Below are 16,507 nucleotides of genomic sequence, written 5' to 3'. Positions count from 1 at the left end.
CGCGCTCAGTGTAAACTCAGCCTAAGGATTCCTTGTTCCTTATTAGTTATTCTACATTCATTAACCTTCTTGATCGATCAAGGAAACCTTAAAATTTATGAATTGTAGATAGGACAGGAATCCTTACTCATAAACTATGAATACGGCTATTATTAGCCAATCTCGAGTGCCCTAAGAGCAAAAAGTCGACTTTAAGTCGACTTGAAGTCGACTTTTACCGAAACTGACTTGGCAGAGAAGTCGACATTTTTAAGGACGAAAGTCGACTTGAAGTCGACTTGAAGTCGGCGAATGTCGCAAAAACCACCGACTTAAAGTCGACTTCCCGTCATGATGAAAAGTCGACTTCCCGTCATGACGAAAAGTCGACTTCCCGCAACTTTTAAAGTCGATAAAATAAACCGCCGCGTACGTCTGGAGGTCGATTGTGTATCTTGAAACGAGGTAAAAATAACAAAAGTTAACAGATTTTATTAGATATTGATAAAGAAAATCGTAGATACGCTAATGAATTTTCTCACTTTTGTATTTTTACCTCATTATTCAAGATACACAATCGACCCCTTGCTGGAGGGCTAAAACTGATGCATTTCGATTTTTTTTTATATATAAAATAATTTAATATCTAAAAAACTGTATAATTACAATCCTAATTTTTATTCTTATTACAAAGGCGGCCATATCTGTGCCACTTCTGCGTGCGCGGATTCCGGCAGCCACTTCTGGTAAGCTGACAATAACAGAACTAAATTAAAAAATTCCAGCGTTAATCGCGAAACAATATGCAAAATTAGCTATATAAATATATATCATATTATTATCATAATGTTGTAAATTATAATATATTTTAGATATATATATATACATATATTATTATAATATATAATATCCACAGACTTTTATACTAGACACTAACATCTATGGACGCACTGCCGAAAAGCTGATGCGAGTGCAAGGTGCAAGTGTTAGTGAAGGGTGCGGCCATATTGAATTAACAATAAGTCACTATCGGGTGTTCAGTTGCTCATGAGTGCGTTTATCTGCATTCGTTATACAGTACATAACGACAGCGCAGCGAATGTTTTTTGTGTTAAATATTGGTACATGTTATCAATAAGTTTGTAAGTCATGCCTTCGACGTGTAGCGTACTTGGATGCCGAAATCAACCACTACTCCTGTAGTATTAAACCCTTCCTTTTGGACATTCTGTATATGCCAGACTATTGTATAGAAATCTTGTTATAAAACCACTTGTGGGGGGTTAGCCAATAAGAGTAATTCCGTCTTAATTCCGTTCCGCTATTTCGTGGCTGGGATCCCTATGGCAAACATTTTCCGGAACGGAACAGTAACGGAACACAATTCCACGCAATTCTACGCCATTGTCGCAAACCGGCAAACATAGTCGCATAACCTGTACGCAACGTGTATTTTATTATAATCGCTGGTAATTGTGCTTTAAAGACACTGAGAACTGCTGAGAACAGGCTCGCTAAATGTTTAATAAAAAATTCGCCTGCAAAAGTATTATAATATTCTAAATCTAAAGTATATCAATTAATTCACACAACATGGTAAAGTATTCATTATATATGTATTTTATCTACCAACAAGGTGTATGTATAACAACTAATATATTTATATATTTTAATTTTTTAGGAACAATATAATTATAATATATTGTTCCTAATTAAAATATATAAATATATTAGTTGTTATACATACACCTTGTTGGTAGATAAAATACATATATAATGAATACTTTACCATGTCGTGTGAATTAATTGATATACTTTAGATTTAGAATATTATAATACTTTTGTAGGCGAATTTTTTATTAAACATTTAGCGAGCCTGTTCTCAGCAGTTCTCAGTGTCTTTAAAGCACAATTACCAGCGATTATAACAAAATACACGTTGCGTACAGGTTATGCGACTATGTTTGCCGGTTTGCGACAATGGCGTAGAATTGCGTGGAATTGTGTTCCGTTACTGTTCCGTTCCGGAAAATTTTTGCCATGGGGATCCCGGTCACGAAATAGCGGAACGGAATTAAGACGGAATTACTCTCATTGGCTAACCCCCCACCATAGCTTTTCCGTTACTGTTCCGTTCCGCTATTTCTTTCTCCATGGGGACGCACCCTAAAGGCTGATTTATAGAGGCCGTAACCGTTAATTTAAGCCGTAATCTTTAAGAAATTGACCAATCACAGTCGATTGTTCTTCTCACATTCGACTGTGATTGGTCAATTTCTTGAAGATTACGGCTTAAATCAACGGTTACGGCCTCTATAAATCAGCCTTAAGAGTCTGGACAGACTGGTCCTTATTTTCATTGGACGTGCACAGCAACATCATGGCGGAACCAATCACGAGCGGTAAAATAGCGAGCTATAATAGCCGTATTCATAGTCCTTCCTTGAAAAATAATGTTGCGTTCCCACTATACGCGTCGCGCGTCGCGTCATTCGTCGCAACCAATCAAAACATCCAATTTTATTACATTATTTCTGATGGGATGTTTGGATTGGTTAACGACAGACGACGCGACGCGTGACGCGCTCAGTGGAAACTCAGCCTAAGGATTCCTTGTTCCTTATTAGTTATTCTACATTTCATTAACCTTCCTTGATCGATCAAGGAACCTTAAAATTTATGAAGTGTAGAATAAGGAACAAGGAATCCTTACTCAAGGAAAGACTATGAATACGGCTATTAGGAGCCTCTCTCAGAGTGCGTATTATGGAATTTGTCGAAATGGATTCCGATTGGAAAATTGTTATTTCCTACATCTTTATTGTATTTTTAGGGAAAACAGTATAATTTTGATAGGAATCCATTCCGCAAAGTTCCATAATACGTGCCAAGTACACACTAACGATATTGTTACGTGCTTTGCTACAGTGTTACATACCTGCGCAAAGCACGAAATAATGTCGTTAACATTTACAGAATAGGTGTCTTAGAATTAGAAATAAAAAATTACAAAATTAATAAAAAATGACAATGTCATGCATTTATCTATGTATGTACATCTCGTAATTTTCTCTATCAATAAATTGTTTTATACTATTATAATTAATTTTATTGAAATATTCTTTTTAGATATTTTAAAGTTTTGGTTATCTTATCTTTATCAAGTCAAAATAAAAATATAGGCAAACTCACTTTCTTCACAGGGTCCGTTCCGAGTTACGCATGAAGCGCGTAGACTGCATAGAAAGTCGTTCCGATTTAATCAATGCGCGCATTGGAAGCGCTTTAGTAGCGCAGAGAATTCCCTAAATTGTACTAACCGTACTGAATTCTTAGCACTCCTCCCAGCGCATTGGCCTAGTTTACACCGATCACTTGATACGCGTATTAAATAGTAAATAACTAGTAAATTAGTTTGATTATTGGCTGATCAGCTCAAATATACTATTTGATATGCGTATCAAGAGATCGGTGTAAACTAGGTCATTGACTGCTTCTATTTCGACTTGAGGCAGTTGATGCGTCTGATGCGTTTATGCGGTCTATGCGCTTCTTGCGTAATTCGGAACGAACAACGAATCGTATTGACCTCTGACAAGAGGCAGGAATTTGTAATGATATTAGCCGACTGACACTTTTTTCTAAATTAGGTGTGAAATCGATTGTATTTTGTTTGTAGATTATTGTAGTGCATTTAATTTTCGTTTGTTAGTTCATAATTAATTTTTAATTAAATATTTAAAGTGTCCAGTCGGCGGCTAACATCATAAATTGTGAGGAAGTAATGTTCAAATTTTTTAATTTTATAATATATGTCGGCTAGTTTCATGGTCTACAATTAAATAATTAATTAAAAATTAATTATAAATTAACACACGAAAATAAATGCACTACAATAATCTACAAACGAAATACAATCGATTTCACATTTTTTTAAAACATGTCACTAATTTTTTAAAAAAAGTGTCAACATCGGCTAACATCATACGAATGAGGCAGGAGCCATTGATTAGAACGGCGTCGATCCCTTTTCAATTCGCATTAGTACGCAGAGCGGGCAGACAACCGTTCCGAATTACTAAAGCGCTTCATGCGCATTGACAAAACGGAACAATTTCGAAGCGCTACGCAACAGTAAAGGCCATCGCACACAAAATGCATAGCTTAGCATAAGCATAGCATAAGACCGCTAAACCAATGAGCATCTTATGTAAATCAATATGGCGACTTTATGCTGGATGCTCATTGGTTTAGCGGTCTTATGCTATGCTCATGCAGCCTATGCAATTTTGTGTGCGATGGCCTTAAAGCCCCGGACACGCACTTTTTCGTAACAGTAACAGTAAAGTTTCGACCAATCGCGTTGCTCGATTCGGGAACGTATGTACAATTATGACTAAAACTTTGTTACGTGCAATGGCCTTAAAGGCCATTACACGTAACAAAGTTTTAGTTTTAATCGTAAGGCCGTAAGAAAATAGATCAATCACACTCGATTATTCTTCAAGCGCGAGGAGAATAATCGACTGTGATTGGTCTATTTTCTTACGGCCTTAAGATTATGACTAAAACTTTGTTACGTGTAATGGCCTTAACTGTTCGCTACGTGCATCTAGAGATGGTGAATCGCGATCTCAAAATTTCTGCGCGTTCCAAAAATCATCAAAAAAAAAGTGTTGCAACCTAGGGATCCTTTAATGAGGGATAGGACACCGAGGCTGCAGGATGCGGATTGGTCGTCCGCCATTAATAAGGGATATTTTTGCTTTGAGTATATTTTAGTAAAGATAGTGTATAGTATATGTCAATTTATGACATATGACCACAGTATAACTGTACATACTGTGTCATAACTGATAAAGTGAGCAAGAGAAAAAATAAAAGTATAAGCATTGTACTTAATAAATCCAATTTCATTAAAATTGAATGTGATTTTATATTATCATTTAATACTGAAATGAGAATATATATAGAGAATACATAACCTCAACTATAAATCATCAAATTAACTAATATTGATAAATATAAGCTCAGACTATCGCGTCAACACATTTTTAGTATAAAAATGATTTTCAAAATTGTTGTTTTTTTCATTTATTAAATTTACAAATTTGCTATATAAAAACTCTTAAATTTATCAAAAAATTATTTATTGCATTATTTACTGCATTTATTAATTTTTTGTGATAAATTAAATTTATCAGTATTTATTGTTTGTTACTATTTAATTAATTTCTTAATTTACGGAATTTATTTCATTTAATTAAGTTTTATTTATTTACTTCAATTTAATTGAAATAATTCCTCAATTAGAATTGAATTTATGTAGACATATTTTCGATACAGTTATTTTGTTTTATTCAAAAATGACGCGTAATGCCTGCCGTCACTTCCGCTCCCATTAATGGCGGCTTTGTCCCATCCCTCATTAAAGGATCCCTATTGCAACCTTTCCGTGAACGACTGATACATACAGCCACGAGACACGAGACGATCAACGACAGGTCAGGCGGGCTCGCGGAATCCACTCGTTCCGCGCCAAAAGTCGTCGCTCTTCCTTCGACCAATGTTGTCTGACCGATGAATGGAATGGGAGAAAAGATGGACGCCTTGACGTTGGGCTCGCACAGGTAAGGTAACCGGACCGACCGACGCAAATCACCGCGTATCTCTCGACGAACGAAGTGTCGCGACCTGGCGAATCGCCCTTTCTTTTCTAGGCTGGTCCACCTTGACTTGAAGGGCGCACCACCGCGGACCTGCTACTTCGAAAAGGTACATGCCGGTCGTAAACGCTCGAGGCCAATTACCTCGTCTCTCGCGCCAACGCATTCCGAGACTCACCATCGCACACGTTTTTCCGTTTAAAATCCGTACGACGGACGTAGAAGTGTCCTTTTCTTACCCAAGTGCTGTCCTGATAACCTGATTTTTATCGCACGTCACAGATTGCGCTTCGAATACTACAATCGCGCGCCTGAGGCTGTGATCCACTTAACACTACAAATGCTTTGAAGCATTCTTCTCTTTTCTTTTAATGAAGAAAGAAGAAGAACGCTTGAGAGCATTTGTAGCATCAAATGGACTGCCTGAGGATTATCCTCGACGATACAGATAGAGACAGATAGAGACAGAGAGAGAGAGAGAGAGAGAGAGAGAGAAACTACGCAAATAAGGGTGCGTTTTACTTAAGGGGATCCTATAGTGAAGGCCGAACTTCCTCGATGTCGATAATGTCGAACATTTTTAATTCCGTTCTAATTCGTTTTCTATCATTTTCTATATTACCGGCCTATATCTGCCCTTGTCTAACGAAATGCATCTGTCTTTGTCCGATTGCTGCGCCATCTCTCGCTACACGCAATTCTGCTCATTCTGTCAACCTACATGTGCCTTTGCATCAATAAAGCTGCCTTAGGAAAAATCTTTCTTTCTAGGCATTCAATCTTAGTTTTATTTACACCAAATTGTTCGTAAATGTTGTCGCTACTTCCCTTGTGTATCATTTTGTATATATAAACTGCAGTATTTTTGTTTAAGCAAATATTGTCGTCAGGTGACAGCTGTATGTGCCCAAATTTTCGTTTCTGATATGAAATCGTGTATCGGGAAATAGATTTTTGTGCGTACTTTAATTCTAGACCAAAAACTTGCAATTCTGTAAAGCCAATTCAAAGAATTCTTCGAAACTGCAAATGTCGGTACTATAGGATCCCCTTAACGCTCGTAATGCTCTTTAGAATCATTTCATCCTTGTTGTTTGTCAAATGTTAAATAAAGACGAATGATGCTCACGAGCATCGCGGGTGTTAAGTTGAACGCACCCTAATAGCCGTATTGGCCTAGTTTACACCGATCTCTTGATACGCGTATCAAATAGTATATTTGAGCTGATTAGCCAATAATCAAACTAATTTACTAGTTATTTACTATTTAATACGCGTATCAAGTGATCGGTGTAAACTAGGCCATTCATACTATTCATACTAGTCCTTCCTTGACCGATCAAGGAACCTTAAGATTTATGAAATGTAGAATGAGGAACAAGGAATCCTTATTCCTCAAGGAAGGACTATGAATACGGCTATAAGGCTGGTATTCATAGGCTGCGGTCAACTTAACGCTACAAATCCTTTGAAGCGTTCTTCTTCTCTTTCTTCCTCCATTGAAATAAAGAGAAGAAAGACGCTTCAAAGCATTAGTAGCGTCAAGTTGACCGCAGCCATAGTCGGTTCTTATATTTAAGTCCGTCTTAAGTACAATCTTAAGATGTTATGAACCAATCACAGAGCCGTATTAGCATCTTAAGACATTACTTAAGACGGTCTTGAAATAAGAACCGACTATGGCTGCGGTCAACTTGACGCTACAAATCCTTTGAAGCGTTCTTCTTCTCTTTCTTCCTCCATTGAAAGAAAGAGAAGAAAGACGCTTCAAAGCATTAGTAGCGTCAAGTTGACCGCAGCCTATGAATACCGGCCTTAGAGCCTCCGCACAAAACTTTCGTATGGTAACGTAACGTAGATCAACGCACAAGAAACGTATTGACGTATAACACCGCAACCGATATGTTTCTCTGTGCGTTGACCCACGTTTTATTACACTACGTTACCATACGAAAGTCTTGTGCGGAGGCTCTAAGGCCCAGTTTCACAAGTGTCTGTTAACTTTTATGCTGGGTCTACAATGGGAGTCGCAAAGTCGTGAGTCGCAAGAATTGACCAATCACAGTCGATTATTCTCCTCAAATTCGATTGTGATTGATCAATTCTTGCGACTCACGACTTTGCGACTCGCATTGTAGACCTAGCATTAACCTTAGATTAACTCTTCGTCTCTTTCTAAGGGGGACGTTAGAAGAAGACGAAGAGTGAGTTAATCTAAGATTAAAAGTTAACCGACACTTGTGAAACTGGGCCTTAATGGCCTAATTTACACCGATCTCTTGATACGCGTATCAAATAGTATATTTAAACTGATCAGCCAATAATCAAACTAATTTACTAGTTATTTACTATTTAATACGCCTATCAAGTGATCGATGTAAACTAGGCCAGAGTGCTACGCTGTTGTACCAATGGAACATATATTTTGACAGCTTATAGGGCCGATATCACAGTCTCCGATTAACGTGATCCTCCGATTAAACTCACTCTGCATCTCTTTCTAACTGTCTTTTCGTCTCTTTCTAGGGGGACAGTTAGAAAGAGATGGAGAGTGAGTTTAATGGCCTAGTTTACACCGACCGTTTGATACGCGTACCAAGTACTGTATCCGTATCAAATTCGTATCAAATTTCGGTTTACACCGGGATAACCCGAGATTTGATACGGATATAGTACTTGGTACGCGTATCAAACGGTCCGGTGTAAACTAGGCCAATCAGAGAATCACGTTAATCGGAGACTGTGATATCGGCCCTTGGGCCCTTGGGCCGATATCACAGTCTCCGATTAACGTGATCCTCCGATTAAACTCACTCTGCATCTCTTTCTAACTGTCCCCCTAGAAAGAGACGAAAAGACAGTTAGAAAGAGATGCAGAGTGAGTTTAATCGGAGGATCACGTTAATCGGAGACTGTGATATCGGCCCTATTGTCGAAAATTTTGTATTCTGACAGAATTATTTAGTTGTTTTAGATTTTTATTGTGTCCGTTTTGTGTGTTTTCTAGGGAAAACGGAATAATTCCGATCGGAATCCATTCCGAAAAGTTTCTATAATAGGTACCAAAGTATACAAATTTTGTCGGTAGAATTCCAGTAGAAATATAACAGAATCTGTTAACTGAATATAATGGCAGATTGACTGCAGAAATTGAGCAGAATCTACTGTTTCGTAATCATCTAAATATTTAAGAAATAATAGATTCTATTCAATTTCTGCCGACAATCCGCTGTTAGATTATATGCAGTCTGCTAGGAAAACGCAAATTTAATGCGGACGCAAATGATGCTAAATCTGTTGAGATATCTAGGCCAATTTGCTGTCAATTTGTTGTCATATTACGGGCAGTTTGCTTACTGGAACATTTTGCTCACTGGATTATAATTGATTCGTAAAATGTATTAAAGAGCATGAAAATAGATAGTTCATTTCTGCCTGAAACAAAGATATTTGTGAAAGAATAATGAAATATTGATATTTCGTCTTTGATACACAAGCAGAGAGTTATAATTCAAAAGCTGACAGTAGCGAAACTTATGAGATAAATCACATTTCTTTCGTCTTTGAATTCAAGTAAACCTCAGCACAATTTCAATCTCGGTCGGAGTTGTCAACAGTTGTCAAGAGGCTGTATATTGAATGGACAAACAATTGTCATAATAATTTTCTTTGACTTTTGTCTGTGCTTATTTTTATTCTTATGACTTACTAGAAAATTTACAGCTCTTTCCGCTGTTGCGAACATGGGGAGCTACCGGATTATTGCTGGAATGGGAAGATACATTTCCCTACAACCGGGAACTTTCTCCGATAGGAAGCAATGGTCCAAGCAGTTTGGCGAGTGGATACACAGTCCAGGAGGCTAGACACATCTTGCAGATAGCAGGCGATTGCGGCTTGGCGGTTATCCCATTGGTACAAACTTTCGGTCATATGGAGGTACAGCAAAAATTATTTCATTAATTTTTACATCGAATTATTTCGTATGAAGCTTGTACTTGCTGTACAATCTTACATTCCTCTTATTTTCAAAGTCCTAATTCAAGAGAGATGGCGATTATTCGTAAATTCCAACCATTGTGTTGTTCGATAAGTTTATTGTTATTTAAATTTCAGTTTATCTTAAAACACGATGAATGGAGATCGCTGCGCGAGGTGGAACCTTTTCCAAGTTCTATCTGCCCGTCAAATCCAAGAACTCTTCCTATGGTGAAGTCGTTGATACGTCAGATCGTTAGCTTTCATCCTGACATACAGTATCTGCATATAGGCTCTGACGAAGTGTGGCACTTGGGCCTTTGTTCTGTCTGCACTAAGCGAGCCGCAGCCAGCAAATATGGCAAATCATCGTTGTACCTGGAACATATTCTGGCGATAGCCCAATACATTCAGGAAACTTATCCATACTTAAAGATCATTATCTGGGATGACATGCTGAGATCGATAGACTTACAGGTTTTGAACGGTATCTCGATAGAGCCTGTTTGCATCATTTGGTCGCGCAGACCTCTTCACGCGACCAATCTTTCTCTTTTCTCTTTATAGAACATTACATCGGCAAATACGTAGAACCCATGGTGTGGCATTACAATCCCAGAGACAATTTTGCATTACCCGATGGTATTTTTTTCCTCTGTTTCTTTTTTATTTTTATATATATTAAGAAATTTAAAAATATTTTGCTAGACTATGATTGTTATAACAAATTATTAGGATTGTGGGATAAGTACAGCGCGGTCTTTCTCAATATCTGGGCGGCAACCGCGTTCAAAGGAGCTACCGGCTCCACGCAACACATTCCTATAATTCGACATCACATAAGTAATCACGAGAAATGGCTGGAGGAGCTGGGAGTTCACGTGAGTAAGGTGCACGAATTTCGTGGTACAGCATTCACCGGCTGGTCAAGGTGAGAAAGTTCAGGAAAATTTCCACAAGCTATCTCGAGATCCTCGATTACATTAGTCAATTGTGATCTTTTAGGTATGATCATTATGCCACGATGTGTGAATTGTTGCCCACGGCGATACCCTCGTTAGCTTTATGCTTGAAAGTTTGGCTCTACGGCTATTCGGAGCAAACGCACACGCAGGTTGCAAAGAGCTTGGGATACATCGATCACCCGTTGCATATAACTCCACAGCTCAGACCAGTCCCAATTCCCAGCAATTTGTTCTTTCCTGGATGGCAAATAGCCGTGGGCATGGAGTGGTTTCTCAACTTCAGGACAAAATTTCACAATATTGTCAGCAGCGATCAGTAAGCACAGAAACGGTTTATATAACTCTGAAAATTTTATTCTGACCTTGAAAAAAATTTTCGATAATTTATCGTATCTTGATTTGTTTTGAATTAAATATTGAAGAAAGAACATATAGTTTCCTAAGGAAGAGATGAATTATTTTAATACTGCGTACAAAAAACGAGAGAACTTTTGTTATATATACAAGATGCTCTGTAATATCTTGGCTATGAAAAAGAGAGAGAGAGAGAGGGTAACTATTATTTACATATAAGATATAAGTACAAGACAGAATAATGATTATTTTTACAAATATATAAAAAACGAAATATTTTTCTCTTAAATATTAGAAATTCGGAGATAGAAGCTGACAGATTAAGTCGAGTGTCGATTGTATACTTAATGTAAATTGTTCCAATGACAGGATCATGACGTGGATGAATCCGTGGCAAGTGGCGAACAATTACACAAATCCCATGCAACTGGAAAATTTGGTACCTGCTTTTACGGAGTAAGTACTTTCACAGTAAGATCGTCTACATATGAAAGTATACTATATCTCGTAAATTTTGGGTACATGGTATGTCATTCCAGATTATTATTGGAATTGTCTTCTTTGGAAGGTTATCTGCGAGTTCAGATGGAAGCGGTTTTTTTCTCGTCGATGATTGAAGAGTGGATAGGCACCAATGTTCAGCCAATGAAAGTAAAGTTGATAGAGCTGAAACAGACTACCGAGAATCAGTTGAAAATAAATAGTCGCGTGTAATAGCTCTTTTGCTTGAAAAATCGGCGATTAGATTTCGAACGTATAATCTACGATTTTAAAAAGCAATCACGATCACTAGCGATTGGAAAATCGAGTATTTCTTGGATAAAATTATTTTTGTATATAGTAAGTCGCTATTCAAAGTAGTAGATAATTTGATATTATACAGGGTGTCCAGTAATTTTTTACAATGCCGAAGAATGAAAGTAGATTGGCTCAAACTGAAAAGAAGTGTTATGTACCATTTTGCGAAATTCGCAATAGTTATTGAGTTATTAATTAAACTATCTAAGCTAATGTGCGCTTAAAAAGCGGTAGGCTGGACTCGGCAAGCACGTAAAATGTCGTGAGTCGTTTGCCGCTCGCTGTGTGACTCCACCTCTCGCTATTAGATGATGCTCACCGTTGCTAAGATATTTAACAAGTAAGCCATTTTACGTGCCTGCCGAGTCCGGTCTATCGCTTTTCATGCGCTCATTTGCTTAGTTTAATAACCAATATCTATTACGAATAAAATTTCGCAAAATGGTACATAACATTTCTTTTCAGTTTGAGCCAATCTACCTTCATTCTTCGGCATCGTAAAAAATTACCGAACACCGTGTATATACATATATAATGTCAGATCGTCCATTACTTTGACGCTAACTTATATATAAAAAAAAAGAGAAACACATCACTGAAAAAAATAAAAAGAACATATAGTTTTCTAAAGAAGAGATGAATTATTTTAATATTGCGAGAGAACTTTTGTCGATATATACAAGATGCTCTGTGATATCTTGGCTATGAAAGGGTAACTACGGTTAAATTACTAAATAATATTTAACCCTAATCCCTCCAACCATGCACTTTCGTGTCCCACGCGTTTCTAACGTCGTTTGTTCCGGAAAACCAACGGCCGTGGGATAATTTCCCCCACCCCTAAAAAAAGTTGTTATATAGTAGGGAACATCAGGTAGAAATTTCAGAGCCCTAGCTCATTTACTCTCGAAACGGCAAACAGTCAAAATCTCGTTGATTAAATGGTGGAAAAAACGTTGGAGGGATTAGAGTTAATAATTAAGGGACAAACTGATATTTAACCCCTTAATTTTCCTTTAGATGCATGCAAATATCAATTTTTAATAAGCAATAAGTGTCTCTTTCCTAGCATAGACTAACAAGATAGTGAAATTAATAAACTTGAAATAAGAAAACAAATACATGTAACATGTACTGTAAAAAATAACACATCTTTGCTTATAAATATCGTTTATACCCAGATAACCAAGCGTGATATAGCATATTGAGCAAACTAATGCATTGCATGTGTTTTCACATATTTGCTGTAAATTTGCTGACATTGAAGTAGAACACGTTACAAATACAGCTACATGACTGCTTATATATGCAATCAGTGGACGCAATTTCAAGAGCAAACGGTCCGCAATATTGGTACGTTATGTTGTCTGCAACATGTCAGCAACATGACAGCAATGAATGATTCATCGTTCCATCTTGAGCATCATGATGCAAACGTGACGGCAACAACACATATATAATGATTTCCATCCGTTATTGTGTATATGTCGTCAAGCTATGAAGTTTTTTAATTGTATCTCGTTGCTAACGAAGTGTTGACAATATGAAATTGTCACAAATCCCTCACAAATTGATGCTGTCACGTTGCAATCAATTTGCTGTTAATAGAAATATTATTCATCTGAGTTCAACCCGACAAGCATAATGCTGTCTCACCTTGTCCCGAGTTTGTCAAAATTAGTTGCATTAACGACAAGCTGCTTGTTGGCTACATGGCAGCAAACTCTCTGCATTTGGCTATCTGGGTAGCCTTTTTTATGTAAATAAACATGCAATATGTAATTTATATATTTACCTAGATAACAATATTAGAGAATATTGATAACAATATGTTGTGCCGTATGAATGTCTTTTACATCTCGTCATAGTAAATAGCGAAAGCAAACCTCCAGCTATATTAGTTTTAATAAGATGTACTCCATATTTTGCATATAATGTCTCTATTTTTTGTGATAAACAATAGAGTTAGTCACTGATCTATAAACGTAATTGTTAGCATATTGTATAAAAGAATTATAGTAAATGTAATACATATAGCATAAAGTAATTAGAAGAGAGAAAAATATAAATCAGATTGCATAGGATGTGTATTTCCTTGTACGTTAATCCTTTAGAAATAAAGGATATTTAACTATGGCATAGCGCATCAGTTTTCATATATTTCTTATGCCTAATAGAGAGCTACTTGGAGTGTATTCCGTTTAGCGCATGATGCATATAATGCATTATTTATCCTTTTTGTTCATTAAATGTTAAACAAGGATAAATGATGCATTATGCGCATTATGCATGAAACTGAATGCATTCTTGATAGCTGTTGTTCGTACCTTTGTCTCTCAATGGTGGATGGTGGTCTGTGTCACTCATGTAACCTACGAGTTGTCAGTTTGTAATACCATGTCGAAAGAACGCGACGAGCAAGAAGCTTTAAAATTGGATGAACATTTTAAGCGAACTTTGACACACGTCAGAACGTACATACTGAATCTGAGATCTGTGGAAGAGGTGCATTTATGCAGGATCTGGCTCGATAAATTAAACTCGACTGTCTCGCAACGTAACTTGAGGAACGAATATCTGTTGGAACTCTCTCGACAGCTAAGAGCAGGCACGCTCGAAGGAATATTCAGAACTGAACCTCCTAGTAGCCTATTAACGCCGTTGCCATCATCTTGTCATGCGGTACGTGGCCATTATTTTCATTCTTTGCGTTCCTTCTCCAGGCACCCTGGTGAAAAAATTTTTCATATTTTACATTTATGAAAAATTCTGAAAAAAATATGCCAAATCTTTCAGATACTTTCGGAAATAATTGGATGAGAATTTTCGGAATATTTCAGTTTTGTATGGTAAAAATTTCTGATAAATTGTGCAGATTTTCTTATATTTATTTAGATTTCTGCAAAGATGTGTTGGCGAGAAAAATATGAACTATTTCATTATTATTTTGTCCAAGTTTTTCTGAAAAACTTACAATTTGTATTTAAAAAATCTGAAAAATTCTGAGAAAGTCTTGAAATTTTCATAGAAATTCTGATTAATAATATTAAAAATTCTGAGACATTTTGCTAGGGCAGCACAAAATGTTTTACTATTTACTACATGTGAAAGCGTTTCGAAAAATGACGTAAACGCAATCGCCAATCGCTAGTGTGATACGGGCATTACTTCATGTGAAAGTGTTTCGAAAATTGTTTCAAGAAGTGCTTGATACAAATTATAATATTTTATCAAAATTTTTGATACCATAAAAAATGTACACACACACACACACATTTAAATAATTAACCGGTTTTTATTTCTACATTAAACTTTTATCGATAAATAGATATTTTATTATATTGTAATTTTTATTTTTATTAGATTTGCATTAGCTCATCTTTGAGCGAACTGTCTGATTGGGACAGAAACCATCAAAATTGTTCAAGTCGAACGTCAGACCAAAGAAATCACCTGCGAAATAAATCAAAGCTTCGTGATTCTAACTCGAGTTTGAGCGTGTACGCTGCGTGTCGTCATGATGACAATATGATAGAGGGAAACCATCTGGAGCTTTGCAAATATCGCATTGATATGTTGACCGCTACGCTCGAAAGTTTTCGAATTCAAAACGAACGATTGCGACAAGAGCTAACGACGAAATGTCAAGGGAACAACGAGGTGGACAATGAAGCATTTCGATTACGAAGTCGCGTTAAACAGTTGACAGCTCGAGCCCAGATTCAAAGCCTTGTGTTAAAAGTTCGAATGTTCAAGAAAACCATCGCAAAGCTGAGGAAGTTAAATGACATCATAAAGCACGTTTACGAAAAGAAGTTGCAACACATTATCAGAGTACTAAAAATATATGAAGAAACTTCTTCTCTCTTTCTAAGAAACTTTTATCGGAAATAATCCCTTCAACTCGAGTATCTCGTTGCTCCTAATTTTTTCTTGAAATATTTATTATTATTACTTTTCATTATCATTATTATTATCGATATTTTTCCAAGTTTGAGTTATATGAGACGGAACTTTTTTAAACTGTATGGTATTGCAGAATAAAAATCTCGAGATTAAGATTTTGCAATTGCAATTCCAAGAACAGAAGAGCGAGTTATGTTTGCTTTTATGTTCGGAGAAGCAGAACGAACTGTACAACTTGATGGGGTCTTTAGAAAAGAAGTACAAGGCGCTCCTAGCAGCCGCTCTTGAAAGTCATCGACAAGAGTATTTTATGATATTTTTATTTGTAGTGTCCGCGCGAATTTCATTTATTTCTTGTTGCTCCCAACTTTTAATATCATAAATATAAGTCAATAAGAATTGTAAGACAAGATATTAGGAGTATTTTCATCATGTATTTTCATCTTTTTTTTTATCAGTGCAATATTTACATAGGAAGAATATCTTTTTCCTCATACACATAATTATATGTATATATAACAGTAGTAGTAGTAATTTTATTAGTATTAGTATAGTTAATTAGTAGTCAGTAATTATCGTTCATGATAATTAGTGCATGACTCTTTTAGAAAATAACTGCACGTGAAACCGAATTGTGCCACTTGAGGAAAGCCAATTTCGGAGTCAAGCCAAGATGTACGTGATGGCACGTAAAATTACATTTTACCTCACAGTGATTTTACATTATTGTTATATGTTAATAAAACAATGCATTATTACTTCTTTGCTTCTTTACGAAAAATGTTCGTCTTTTTATTAGCAGGTATAGATTTAAATTAGACTGGACGTTTTTAAATTATCCCTAAGGTAATTAGTCCGTAA

At 36.4% G+C, this 16,507-nt stretch overlaps 2 protein-coding genes and 1 long non-coding RNA gene across 6 annotated transcripts; 2 read left to right on the top strand and 1 right to left on the bottom strand.

The window, feature by feature from the left end:
- Positions 1-5,416: 5,416 nt before the first annotated feature.
- Positions 5,417-13,879, top strand: LOC139781770 (hexosaminidase D). Of its 3 annotated transcripts, XM_071720658.1 has the most exons (9): positions 5,418-5,609; positions 5,700-5,754; positions 9,369-9,584; positions 9,762-10,110; positions 10,191-10,265; positions 10,359-10,554; positions 10,629-10,904; positions 11,312-11,398; positions 11,482-13,879. In XM_071720658.1, the coding sequence occupies exons 1-9, from the start codon at positions 5,560-5,562 to the stop codon at positions 11,654-11,656; spliced, it is 1,479 nt and encodes a 492-aa protein (XP_071576759.1). In that variant the 5' UTR covers positions 5,418-5,559; the 3' UTR covers positions 11,657-13,879. The 3 variants fall into 3 exon arrangements, with proteins under 3 accessions (XP_071576760.1, XP_071576762.1, XP_071576759.1); XM_071720659.1 differs by lacking the exons at positions 11,312-11,398; positions 11,482-13,879 and adding an exon at positions 11,024-11,140 and having other exon boundaries at positions 5,417-5,609; XM_071720661.1 differs by lacking the exons at positions 11,312-11,398; positions 11,482-13,879 and adding an exon at positions 11,011-11,140 and having other exon boundaries at positions 5,417-5,609.
- Positions 9,723-14,197, bottom strand: LOC139781776 (uncharacterized). 2 transcript variants are annotated; one of them, XR_011720679.1, is made up of 4 exons: positions 14,068-14,197; positions 11,287-11,618; positions 10,099-10,931; positions 9,723-10,001 (listed from the first exon to the last, which is right to left on the bottom strand). It is a non-coding gene; the product is annotated as an uncharacterized lncRNA (long non-coding RNA). The 2 variants fall into 2 exon arrangements; XR_011720678.1 differs by having other exon boundaries at positions 10,099-11,618.
- Positions 14,019-15,799, top strand: LOC139781772 (uncharacterized). Its single transcript, XM_071720667.1, has 2 exons — positions 14,019-14,422; positions 15,104-15,799. Exons 1-2 carry the CDS (start codon positions 14,030-14,032, stop codon positions 15,632-15,634), a joined length of 924 nt encoding a protein of 307 aa, XP_071576768.1. The 5' UTR covers positions 14,019-14,029; the 3' UTR covers positions 15,635-15,799.
- Positions 15,800-16,507: the final 708 nt, after the last annotated feature.

Source organism: Temnothorax nylanderi, unplaced genomic scaffold (assembly GCF_030848795.1).
Source record: "Temnothorax nylanderi isolate EJ_2023f unplaced genomic scaffold, tnyl_v1.0 TNYL_tig0362_pilon, whole genome shotgun sequence".
Classification (NCBI taxonomy): domain Eukaryota; kingdom Metazoa; phylum Arthropoda; class Insecta; order Hymenoptera; family Formicidae; genus Temnothorax; species Temnothorax nylanderi.
Note: the sequence above shows the minus strand (reverse complement) of the source record. Positions and strands in the feature narration are given on the sequence as shown.